At 47.0% G+C, this 13,454-nt stretch overlaps 1 protein-coding gene across 1 annotated transcript in view; it reads right to left on the reverse strand.

Annotated features, from left to right (window-relative positions):
* EVC2 (EvC ciliary complex subunit 2) overlaps window positions 1-13,454 on the reverse strand; it is a 105,537-nt gene that overhangs the window by 5,720 nt on the left and 86,363 nt on the right. Inside the window, exons 14-16 of the mRNA XM_019661149.1 lie at window positions 9,260-9,487; window positions 1,908-2,122; window positions 320-407 (exon numbers count right to left, since the gene is read on the reverse strand). Of these exons, the coding sequence (XP_019516694.1) occupies window positions 320-407; window positions 1,908-2,122; window positions 9,260-9,487 (531 nt within the window). The remainder of the gene's footprint in view (window positions 1-319; window positions 408-1,907; window positions 2,123-9,259; window positions 9,488-13,454) is intronic.

The following is a 13,454-nucleotide window of genomic DNA, read 5'->3' on the forward strand; positions in this document are numbered from 1 at the left end:
AGGGGGAGGGGGAGGGGGAGGGAGAGGGAGAGGGAGAGAGCTGTGCACTCTAGCCCCACCATGTAGAACGGTGTGTCTTTGAGCAATGTCCTTATTTCTCCTTAGTATGAACTTGGGCAAGAGTTTCACCTCTGAGGGATCTCGCAGGACCTGTCTGTAAGCGGGTGGTGACAGAACCTGCCCGAGAGTGAGCTAACAAGCAGGGTCCTGTCACCGGCTGGGTGCTCGCATCCCCGTTCTACGGGTGAGGAAAGGTGGGCTCTGAGAACAAGGGATAGTGACGTGGGATGGAGCCAGTACACGGCTGACACATTCTCACCTGGATATACAGGGTCGCAAATGTGTCTGTCTCCATACTCTCAAGCAAGTCTTCAAGCAGGACACCGCTCTCTCGCTCCTCTCTGAAACTAGAGTAAAATAAAAGCTACGTGTCGTTTTGTTAGAAATCAATCCTGTGAGAAGGTCCTCTAGTTATTTAAATAACAAAGAATCACAAATCTAATCGACATTACATATATTTTTAAATCCATCAAAAGAGATAGTCAGAGGAGGCTTACCACTTCTCCAAGACTACTTTGCAATAACCTATCGGGGCAGGCCCACCGGGACGGAGGGCTCCTCAAAGCTAGAAGTTTCATGGGAGGTGTGTGGGGACTTTTTGGTAGCTTTGCAGGATGATCTGTGATCCTGCTTTGAAAACACTCAGTATTAGCTGTCATGGCCATGCTCAAGACCAGGATCTGGGGTCTTGGCCTGCTGTGGGCCCCTGGGTTGGGGCAGACCCAGGGCCATCTTCCCAGGATAGTCTTGGCTCTGACCACAGAGGTTGGGTGGCACATGAGGGTCCCCATCAGGCTTCCTGACCTCCACCGGAGGGGCTCTATCTACCCATCCCTTAGCCCATTCAAGCTGGCATCACAAATTACCTGCCTGGCATTCTTGCTGGTTAATACAACCCAAACCCTCTGCAGCTACAATTCTTAGCCAAAGCTGGGCCGTCATTTCCATCCAGGAAGCACGGAGTACAGTAAGGTATTAAATGCCCTACAGCCTGCTCTACATCAAGTCAAATTTCTAAGCATTTCCCTCTGATCACACGGACTCAGCCCCTTATACAAGTACATCAGTGGAACAGGATTACACTTTCATGTCCTGTTTACACAGAAAAGCATCATCAAATAAATGAAAATCGCCTGTAATCTCAGCGCCCAGAAACCACATCCATTACAATGTGGTCTATTTCCTTCCAATTAATGTGGCCATGTGGGTTTTTAAAAATGGAATCATCCTGTGGCTACAGTTGGTACCCTATCCCTTCCACATCAGCATACACACGGTGGAAAATTAGGAAGCTTTAAAAAATTGTTTTCTTAGGGCCACGGGCAAAGGCTAATTGTCTAATGTTAATTGAAAAAGAATGCAATAAACAACAACAAAAAGGAAGATCGGAGTTCTGTCTGTCTCATAATGTTACAAAAGCAGGATAGAAAATATTATGTGTACGGTGAGATCTGGGTACGGTCTGCAGTCGCTGTATTATGCCAGTGCCACCATCGGTCCTTGGTTTGGATAACAGGCTACGATTACATAAGATGTTGCCGCTGGTGAAGCCAGGCGACGGGCGCGTGGAATCTCTGCACTATTTTTGCAGCTTCCTGGGAGTCTGTCATTATTTCAAAGCAGAAAAAATTTAAACATTATGTTCAGTAAAACCTCCATGATATTTAAAAGAAAAAAGAAAAAAAAAGGAAGTATAGAAAGATGTTAAGGAAGAAGCATGGTACAGCCTGAGTGCTGGGACACACCTGGCAGGAGCTCCCGGGGGCCACGCCCCGCTGAGTGTGAGAGGCCAGGTGCCCAGGCTGTAGGGCCCTGACACCACGCAGTGCCACCGCGCCCCCGCTCACCTCTGCTGCTGGTGCTCCAGTAACTTCTGGCTTTTGCTCAGGGCTCGCCACAGGACAGAGGACACCTGCCTTTCGGAATCGGTGTCCTCAGCCTCGTTCAGAAGCCCGGGCCCGTCGCCAGCCCACTGCTGCCGACTGGCCAGGGCCCGCTCCAGCTGGGCTGCCGTCTGGTGGGCCAGCGCCTCCTCCAGCCTCCTCTCCAGCTCCTGGAGCTCCTGCACAAGGAGGGGGTGAGCACAGGCAGGTGGGCGGCAGGAGGGAACGCTACCTGCTCGGCGCGGCCCTGGAAACCGGGCATGACCGCTCTTGCCGACTTCCCCCATCCAGCCGGGGCTAAGAGTGCGCTGCACCTCCATCTCACGGCCCCGTGCCTCTGCACACACTGCCCCCCCACCTGCGGTGTTTGTCCCTGTTTGCCTGGCCAGCTCCGAGTCTTCTTTCAAGCCTTGGCATAAGCCTCCTCCGTGGAGGGCTCCCTAGGTCCCCTGAGAGACGCAGATGGCCTCTCCTCAACGTGCCCACTCGTCAGCCCTATACATGCCTGTTACGGGCAGAGCGCGTTTGTGTCCCCTCAAAATCCGCGTGTTGAGGCCCTAACCCCCATAGATGGTGTTAGGAGGTGGGACTTTGGGAGAGGATTAGGGTTAGTGAGGTCATGAGGCTGGGTCCCCAGGATGGGGTCAGTGTCCTTGAAAGACGAGGAAGAGAGCAGAGCGCCCCCCGCCCGCCCCCGCCACGTGAAGGTGCGATGAGACAGCAGCCGTCCGCACACCAGGAAGAGAGGGCCCTCATCAGAAAGAGAATCTGCTTGATCTTGAACTTCCAGCCTGCAGAGCTGGAGGACAGTAAATGTCTGTTGTTTAGGCCACAAGTCTATGGCATGTTGTGGTGGCAGCCTGAGCTTAATAAGATAATGCCCCATTTTTGCAGTGTCCTGAACTCACTGTCCTATACCTTCTGCAAGTACTTTACACGTATGCATTTCATCGAATCCTTACAACAACCCCATGGAATACACACTTTTATTTTCCCTGTTTTAGAGATGACGAAGGTGAGGCAGAGAGAGTTCAAGTGATCCGCCAGGTCACACAGCTCTCAAGTGGCAGAGCCAGAGTTTGAGGCCAGGCCAGCTGGCATCAGGGCTTGTGTCCTTAACCGCCTGGCTATACTGCCTCACACTGACCAAAGAGAAGTCTGTCTTCTTAGGGCACCAGAATCAAATTATCTGGGGACAAGAGACAATCCACCGCCTGCTTAGTGGGTCAAGGGGGTAGGCAGGAGGGCCCTAAGCTTGGTAGATGCAGGCACACTGAACCGATTAGTCACTGGATTGGCCCGAGTACAGGTGGAAGGTGAGGGTAATCCTAAAATGGGCTTCATGAAGGGGTGGTGGTCCTTGATCCTTTAAAATACATGCAAAATACTATGCCTTTCTGCAGAGAAGCCAAAGTTTGCATCATAATTTCAGAGGGTCTCAAAGCACTCCCACCCCCAAAAGGCTTGGAAACACTACTCAAAAACCAGGATAGAAAAAAGACCGCCAGAGAGGTAAGCGGAGGTCACAGTGTGCCGAGGACTTGGTTTCCGCCCCCCGGGCGATGGAAGCCTTTGAACACTGCTGAGCAGGGGCTTCTAACACGCTGAGATTTCTAATCAGGGCCATCCCTCTCCCTGCAGCATCCCAAACGCAGGGTTCCCAAAAGCACTAATGAGTTTCCAACAGTGTGTTCTGTCAGCACGCCTGGAACCTGACTTCAGGGTGATAGGAGTTACAAGCGGGCGCAGAAAAGCATTCTGGGCAGAGATCCTTCAGAGGAACGGAGGCGGGAATGCGTCTCAAGTGCTCAGAAACGGCAGGAAGGCCCAGGGGGCTAAAATGAAGGGTCCAAGGGAGGGTGGGCGGGGTTTTAAAATACGGAGCTGGTGGTTGGGACGGTCAGTGGTTATTTTTACTTTTCGGAATGATTCCTCTGGCTGCCATGTGAAGGTGAGACTGGAGTAGGGCAAGAGAGAGGCAGGTGGGAATTCACATTAGAAGAGAAAGTGTAGGTGCTGCTTTGCAGCTATGAGACATTGGTGGAGTGGCTTAACCTTCCTAAGCCTCAACTCCTTCATCTGTAGAATGGGTATAAACAGAATGGGGTGAAGGAAGGTTTACACACTTAACACGATGCTTTGGGCTGAATGAGAGCTCAGTGAATGTGAGTTTCTATTAGTGTTATTTTTTTTGTCTTTTTCAGGTCTAGATTCAGCAGCATAGCGAAGCTGTACAGAAAAAAGGAAAAAGAGAGAGAGAAAATTCAGGCAGAATCGACAGAGACTGGGTGATAGTGGCAAGTGGGCAGTACGCCAGAAGGAAAAACAGAGGTAGACACAGGTTCATACTTGGGAAAGTGGGTACCCAGCAACTTGAACTGAAGTGCAAATACAGTGGTAGTTGGTTTGGGGTCACATGGTCCGTTCTGAGCACCCTCATTGCCACCTGGCCCCGATTCAGTTATGCCCTTGCACATGGTCTAATTTCACAAAACCAGTCTAAAGTTTTCATCAAATGGGGTGCACTTGGTAAAGCTCTCATTAGAAGTCACTCCTTCCAAAGAATTCCATTTCAAGCTTTTTTAATTCTCCTGAACGCTTAATAGTAAAGTCCGTTTCCAATGGGAAAATGGCTTTCACGGAATGATCACATTGCAGAGTGAACATCTGATATCTGGAGGAAAACAACAGGTTTGCGTTTCCTCCAAGTGCAAATCGGGAAAAAACTGCCCCGTAGTCATCGTTTTTCCCCTGATTTAGTAAGATGTCATCTGATGCGTTATCCATGGCTTCCAACTCAGGACGACTAACTCTTCTATTCTAGACGCACTAGGAAATAAGAAGCTTTGATGTTACTCAACAGGGCTTTACGCAAAAATTGAAAATATTAAGTGTTGTGCTACCCAGTAACAAACAGAAATCAGGTGGTCTCAAGTGAAAAGGGCCATTAGGTTTTTAGGGCTGAACGGAGGCTGTTTCTCATGTACTTCAATGAGGACGTGAATTGTGAACTGAAAGCAGAGGCTCTTTGTGTCTTATTTGGTCCCTAACTAGATACATGACCTTGAACGTGCCCTCCTCTGAAGGCCTCATCTCGTCACCTGTCATTCATTGCATCGACCCACCGCCATGCTAACTGCCTTGCAGAGTGATGCTTGCTGTGAGTTTTGGGTTAATACTTTGTAGAGGTTCCTCCTAGTATTAATTTCCTAAGGAGTTTTATCTGCGATGGGTGTTGAATTCAGTGAAATACTTGTTCTCCGTATTCTGAAATGATCATATGAGCTTTTCCTTGTCTCCTTTAACCTGTCAATCTGGTAACTTTTGCAAATGGATGTTTTAATGTTGAACAATACCAACCGTATATACTCCTGGGAAAAACTCAGCCTGAACATGTTGTATTAATTTTTTTTATAGATGGCTGGATTTGTTGTTTATGAATTGTATGTCTATGTTCACAAGTAAGACTGAACGGCAACTGTCCCTTCTCATACGATTCATGTCCACTTTCGGTATCAAGGTTATCTGAGCTTCATAAAACGAATTGAGGAATATTCCCTATTTTTCTAACATGAGGCATAATTTGTACATGAGATTGGAAAAATTTGCTACTTGGAAGTTTGACGAAGCTCACCTATAACCTATTGGGGTTAGGTGTTTTATTTGTGTGTGCTTCACAAGAATTTTTTAAACTACTGAGTCAATTTCTTTCATGGTAATAAGATTAGACAAACTTTTTTTCCTCTTGAGCCAATTCTGGCAATCTATATTTTTCTAAAAAGTTTTCCATTTCCATTTTAAACCCATCTACATAAAGTTGTTCACAGGATTCTCTTATTTAAAAAAATGCTACTGCATCTATAGTTATTTTGCTTTTTATATTTCTGATGTTATTTGCTCCTTATCTCTTTTGAATGATCAATTTTGCCAGAGATTTGTATATTTTATTAGACTTTCTTCAAAAATGTCAAGTTTATTGATTATCCCTATGGCAATTTTGTTTTTAATTTCATTTATGCTACCTCCCTTCCTTCTACTTTCTAAAGGTTCATCATATGTTATTGTTTTCCCTCTAACTTTTTATATGATCTTAATTTCTTCTTCTCTAATATAAGTTTAGGGCATATATTTCCCTCTAAAAACAGCTTTAGCTGAATCCTGCAAATTTTGATAGGTCGTATTTACATTATAACATTTTTCTGTTCTACGTATTTTTCTTTATTTATCTGTTTTCATGCGGGAGTCGAACCAGCAACCTTATTGTTAAGTGCGCACGCTCTATCCACTGAGCCATCCAGGCAGCAGCACAGTTCAAGATGCCGAGTTCAGTCCCAGCCGCAGGTGGGTGTTGTCCACCATCAAACAGGCAATCTTGTCTTTAGGAGCACGTGCTCTCACCAGCTGAGCCATCCTGACACCTGTTGGCAGCTCAGTGGCAGCTCAGCTCGGGCGCAGCTCAGGTGAAGCTCACTAGCCCATGTGGGAATCGAATCAGTGACCCTGTTGCTCAGAGCTTGTACTCTTAAGCAAACTCTTAACCAACTGAGCCACTCGGCCGGCCCTATGTATTTTTCAATTTCCATTATGATTTCTTTGACCCATGAATTATTCACAACTATGTTTTAAAACTTCCAAAGTACGGACTTTTGGCAATCATCTTTTTCAAACTGGTTTAAACTTAATTGTCCTTTTTCAAAAAGGTGGTCAAACAATATTGTATAGTCGATTATTTTTAACTGTTACAATGTGTGATGAAGAAGACTTTATATTTCTTAACTATTGGCTGTGAGATTCTATATGTGTACATTAAATACAGATTGTTAAAATTGTTATTCAGTTCATGTACATCTTTACTTGTGTTTCATTTGATCAACCACAGAAAGAGGTGTGCTGAAATTTCCCATTATGATAATAAATTTATCATTTTCTCCTTGCTGTTTTATCAATTTTCTTTTGGGGGGGTGTCTTTTATTACATACCTGCAAGTTTAGAATTGCTCTGCTCTTTGAGTGAATTAAAATTTTAAATCATGTTAGTATTATCTTTAATTTCTTTAATAATTTTATAAATCATTATTTTATATTCTATACTGATCACTCAGACATCGAAAGTCTTTGGTGATGTTAATCTGTGGGGGGGGGTTTTCCCTTTTAGAAAAGTTTTGTTTTGTTTTTAGTTTCAGGTGTACAAAACAATGTAATAGTTAGACATTAACACCCCACACAAAGTGATAACCCCGCTCCTATCTGGGTTTTTTTGTTTCTCGTGTATACAGGTCCTCTTGCCTTGCTTCTTTATGTGTTCAGTGACTTTTCTGATTTTAATTGAAAACTCATATTTGGCTGAACTCGATCTCTGGAAATCCTGAGGGGTCTGGACTAGAGTGGATTTGCTTTTGCTTCGGTCAGACACCTGCAGCCAACCGACCCGGATCCGTTTTAATTTCTCAGCCTGGAGGTTTCCTGACGGAGTGGCTCAAGTCCTTCTGGACTCCCCCTCACACTAGCGGAAGCCTTTGATTCCAGATTCACAGGGGAGCCCACCCCCACCTGGAGCAGGGCTGCAGTCAGACAGGTTTCCCGGTGCCGCCTTCTGACAGCAGGGGGCTTTCTCCTCACAGCCTCACACCCGCTGCTCTACCCCCTCTGGACATCCCACAGCCCCATCTCCCATCACCCCCCAAATCCCCGGGTTCCAGGTTTCTTCCTTCGCCCCTGGCTTTCAGCCTCCATTTGCTTTCAGGTCCCTCTGTGAGTTCCGCGTTCTCCAATATCCTCAGCCCTCAGGGATTTCCCACCTTCTCTTGTGAGCTCACAAAGCATTAAACAGTGAGTTCACTTTTCCTTATCCAGCATCTGGATGGTCTCTGCTGGAATACCAGTGACATTGCCACTTGCTTTCTATCCCTAAAAACAGCTGTCCCAGGGTGGGGCACATGTTTATGGGAAAAACAGTCTTGGACTATTGAGAGTCCAATGGTCCTTAGAACTTTTTAAAAGAAATGATGGGAATCTCCGTTTGCGAGATCAACTGGGATATGAACGTGGCAATGGGTTCAAGAAGCAGATTGCATTTCCGGCTCTTGTCACTTGTTAGTCAGGGACACGTCACAAAGAACTTGACCTGCCACCTGCCCGAATCTCAGTTTCTTTTCCTGAGAAAGGAGCATAATTGTAAAGCAGCATAAAATTGTAACTTAGCATTAATTATGCTTAAATGATCATCTTAAGATGCACGATTAAGAAAAGAATTATTCATGCTTAAATAAGAGTCCGTCCATTCCCAGCCTATTGGTGACTGCCTGCCACATCCCTGGCACTCAATAAACACGAGTTCCTTTTTCCTCACTCTAATTATTATAAAAATAGATAATGGAGGAAATTCTTAATCTGCACGTCAAGGACCTAAAATTAGTCCTCAATACACTTACTTCCAGAGCCTCTGTTTTATGACTACACTTTTCACACCTTGAAAAATGCAGCAAGTGGAATAACAGTAATGGTTAGAATTATGAAAGTTAGCAGTCATCTGATCTTTTGTTGCATCGAAAGCTCCATTACCTGAAAGCCGCACTCACTTTTCCCAGCGCTGGGAAAGAAGCAATACCGCGGTGGATTATAAGAAGCACCCCAATTTCAGAGATGTTAAAAATGTTGTCATTCAAAGGTTTGCTTTTAGAGGCAATGAAACAGCTGTGTGGGGCTGCGACAGTGCACTGTGCTCCCAGGTGAGTCACCTCACTGAGTCCTCACCACGACCCTGCAGCCCAGACAGAACAGGTGACTGAAGAACCAGGGCCGGCCAAGTGGCTCAGTTGGTTAAGAGCGCGAGCTCTGAGCAACAGGGTCGCCGGTTTGATTCCCACATGGGCCAGTGAGCTGTGCCCGAGCTGAGCTGCCAATGAGCTGCCAATAGGTGACAGGATGGCTCAGCTGGTGAGAGCATGTGCTCCTAACAACAAGGTTGCCAGTTTGACCTCGGCATGGGATGGTGGGTTACACCCACCCGCAACTAAGGCTGAACACAGCATCTTGAGATGAGCGGCTATGAGCTGCTGACGGGAGGCCAGATGGCGACTGGACTTGGAGCTGAGCTAGCTACACCCTCCACAACTAAGACTGAAGGACAACAACTTGGCTGTTCCCCTTCCCTGATTCCCCAACACTGTTCCCCTTCCCCAATTCCCCAATAAAATCTTTTTAAAAAAATTTAAAAACTTAAAGAATAAAGAAAGGCGAAGAACCAGAGGTGGGCACCACAAAGAACCAGTGGATGACTGTGCAGTCTGGTCCCCCCGCTCCCAGGCCTGCACTCACGGGGCTGTGAGACTCCAGGATCTGCGCACAGGCCGACTTTGTCAGGGTCTCCGACACGCTCAGCTCCTCCAGGAGCAGGTCCTGGACGCTCAGGAGCGCGGTGTAGGCCCACAGCGTCTTGGCCATGCCAGCTGCCTTCTGGAATTGCAGGGAGACCAGGGACTCCGCGAAGCAGCCCTCCTGGGCCTCCAGCTGCTGCACTTTCTCCCGCAGCAATTCTCCTCGGACCTGGGGAGAGGCCGAGACAGAAGCCAGAGGGCGTAAGTGTGGGGAGCGGGTAGAAGAGGGAGCAAGACATACGAACAGGAGCCTGCTGGATTTTCGTCAGGCAGCCAGTCTTGAATTCGGGGCTCCGATGAAGGGCTCAAATATTTACAAAGCAGCAGCACTGGAAGCTGCAGCACGCAATTCAAGATCACAGAGGCGCCTCCGCTTACAAAGACTCTATGTGGCTTTTGGGGTCTGGCTGGTCATTCCACAGTTATCATTCTTGGAGGAAAACTGAACTGTGTCACTATCTGAAGCAAAACCCTTCGAAGATCCCCATTGTAGAAGATGAACGTTCAAACTTGCTCACGCCGGCTCCGCAGCCCTTCCCACGCTGATCCCAGCTGAGGTACAGCTGGGAAGTTCTGTCCTGCCACCCCCACCACACACCTGGGGCTTCCACCAGTCCTGGCCACTCACGGCCCCACACACCATGCTTTGTGTCTAGTGTCCAAAACCTTCTGTGATTGAAATGCCCCCACATCCTCGTCCTCCTGAAAATTCCCAGCTGTCCTTTGGGTCTCTGGTTCCCAATTTGCCCCTTTGAAGCATCCTCACTCTGCACGTGTTTGTCACTCTCTTCTCTGTGCTCCTCATGTTCCACACTCTTCTCCTGTGAGGACACTCACTGCACCTCTCACCCCCCTAGGACACAAGCTCCTCCAAGGGGAAAACCCAGCACCCACGGGGGTCAGTAAATTCTAGACAAATGAATCCATTCGCTCCATCCATTCACTCAACTAAGCAGTCCATTCCGGCTTCATACATGTTCTCTCTACTACCACCATCTCTCCAGCTTTCTCCAGAAAACCTGCCACAGTGAATAATGTACCCTATCGCTCCTGGGACCTCACCGTCTGAGCCCCTAAAGGCAGCTCCCTGCAAATGTGCACCGCTGTTCGGTGCACAGGGAGCTAAAGCACAAACCAAAACGTAGCCTGTGCAAGCATCATGTCTCATTAAGTCTTTGGTTTTATCTGTCAGAGTCTGTGGGAATTTTATTCCCAACAGCCAGAAGTCGAAGCAACCCAAGTGCCCATTGACAGATGAATGGATAAACACAATGTGGTCTGTACTACAGAAAATCATTCAGCCTTAAAAAGGAAGAACACTCTGACGCCTGCTACAACATGGATGATATTGTGCTCAGTGAAACAGGCCAGACGTGAAAGGACAAAGGCTGTATGATTCCACTTACACGCAGCACGTAAACAGTCAGATTCACAGATACAGAAAGTAGGGTGGTCAGGGGCTGGGGTTGGGGGGATGAGGAGTTGGTGTGTAATGGGGGCAGATGTCAGTCTGGGAAGATGACAAAGTGCTGGAGACGGGTGGTGGGTGATGGTGACGCAACAGTGTGAATGTACTTAATGCCACCGAACTGGGCTCTTCACAATGGTTAAAATGGTAAATTTCATGTTAGGTGTATTAGGTGGCAGTTCCCATTTTCAGTGCAGTTCCAGCTTTCTATCTGGTAAGGAAATCCTTTTGCCCAAAGGCGCTCCTTTCACATTATCTTGCAGTGTGAGTCTCATGGTGGTGAAATCGGTCAGCTTTTGTATGTCTGAAAAAGTCACCTGTGTGCTTGAAAGATATTTTGTGTAGACATGGAATTACAGATGACAGTTTTCCCCTCCATACATTAAAGACACTGCTCCATTGTCTTCTGGCTTCCCTGGTTTGCGGTGAGTCATCTGCTGTCAGCCTGATCTGTGCTCCTTTACCTGGAATGTATTTGTTCCTCTGGCCACTTGTAACATTTTCTCTTCATCACTTCTTTGGACCAATGTGACTATGATGTATCTTGGTGTGGCTTTCTTCATGTTTGCTGTGTCTGGGACTTGCTCTGTTTCTTGAATCTGTGGGTTTACAGCTTTCATCAAATTTGGGAAATTTTCAGCCATTATTTTTCCTCATATTTTTCTGTCCTCATTCTCTCTCCTTCAGCAAACCCACCACCCATTTACTGGGTGACCTGAAATTGTCCCACAGCTCACGGGTGCTCTGTTCCTATTTTTTCAGTTTTGATTCCAGATAGTTTCTATTGCTATGTCTTCAACTTAAAACTGATCTTTTTTATCCCTGAATTCTCTAATCTGCTGTTAATCTTATTCAATATAAGTATCTCTCTCATACACGATATTCTTCTCTAGAAGTTTGGTTTGGGTCTTTCTATATCTTCCATATCTCTACTTAACTTGCTCTGAACATATAAGACACAGTTATGATGACTGCTTTAATGCTATTCTCTGCTAATTCTAACGTTGTGTCAGTTCTGGGTTGGTGTCAGTGACTAACTTTTCTCTTCATCAGGAGTCATAGTTTCCTGCTTTACTGCATTCCTGGGAATCTTTAACAGGATGACAGACATTGTGAATTGTACCTTGTTGGTGGTCCTGGATATCTGTGTATTTCTATACAAAATATGAAATTCTTGTGCTGTGCTCTGGGATGCAGGTTAACTGGAAACAGTTTGATCTTTTCTGGTCACATTTTTAAGATTTTCTTTCTTTTTTTTTAAGCAAGACCAGAGCCGAGTTTAGCTCACGGATAATAATTCCCACTAGTGAGGCACAATGTTTGTGAGCACTATATCCAATGCCTCATGAATTATGAGGTTTTCTAGCCTGGCTGAAGGGATCCCTCGCTGTTCCCAACCCTGTCACAGCACTGGGCACTCGTCTCTGAACCTTTGGGGTGGTCCTTTTCCTGGGTTTGGGTAATTTCCTCCAATGTATGGGCCGAGTTCTCAGCGAGATGCTCAAGGGCACCCGGCGGATCTCTGCGGAGTTGTCTCTGTGTGCAGCTCTTTCATCTCTGGTCCTGTCCTGTGAAGTCCAGCTGACATGGCTTCCCTCAATGCTTAGCCTTGCTCCCTGCACTACGGGGCCCACCACGCTCCGCCCCCTGTGCCAAAGCCTGGGGGCTCTTTCAGGGCAGGACGCTGGGACAATCACAGGGCTCAGCTCATTTGTCCCCCATTTCTCAGGGGGACAGCTCTGGGGGACTGTCCCCCATTTCTAAGGGGACCTGTTGTCCTGTGCCTTAAAAAAACCATAGTTTCATGTATTTTGTTCATTTTTTGTTTTGTTTTGTTTTAGGCGAGTGGGTAGTTCAGCTCTTCTTATTCTGTCTTGTCCAGAAGCAGAAGACCCTTGTGGGTTATTCTGATGATTAAATAATCTACTTCTTTTGCCTAGAACGGTGCCTGACACAGGAGAGTGTTCAATAAATGTTAGCGGCTGTTGTTATTGTTGGTATTCATATAATTATTAAAGGCAGAATATGGCCAGTGCTGTAAGGGAGGTTCATACATTATGCTGGGGGTAGTTTAGAGGATGGAGGAGGTGGGGGGTCAGGGAAGGTTGTGAACACACTGGCGTTTGAACAGGATGCTGAAGGATTCAGGCGTTCCGGGAGAGAGAACAGCACAACCAAAGGGGTCCCTATTGGATGAGTGAGAGGGTGAATTAGGCCAAAGCTGATAGGAGGAGTGGGAGGTGAGGCCCCACAGGACGGACAGAAGCCACATTACAGAGGCCCTGACTGCCAGGTACAGGAAGGTAGACGTCCTCCTGAGGCACTGGGAAGGGCTCTCACAACCCCACGAAAAGGTCCTGAGGGGGAAAAACATGAGTGACGGGCAGGTGAGCAAGGCATGGATGACAGGTCTCATTACACACCTGCCAAGAGCTCAGACTTTCACAGTACCTCCACGTGGTCTCAATCATCCCCGCCCTTGGGTGGGTGGTGGCCCAAGTCTCCTCTAAGCCTTAGCTCCCTGTGGATTGCAGAGCAGATGAGGTGACCACAAATGCCATCTCTCAAGTTTACTTATGCAAATTCATACCTAAAGTGTGAGCCAAGCCTAGAGCCTTTTGTAAGTAAGGACAGGACAATGTGGACAGTTAAAAAAGAGAGAGGGGGG

This window comes from Hipposideros armiger, unplaced genomic scaffold (genome assembly GCF_001890085.2).
Source record: "Hipposideros armiger isolate ML-2016 unplaced genomic scaffold, ASM189008v1 scaffold_337, whole genome shotgun sequence".
Lineage (NCBI taxonomy): Eukaryota > Metazoa > Chordata > Mammalia > Chiroptera > Hipposideridae > Hipposideros > Hipposideros armiger.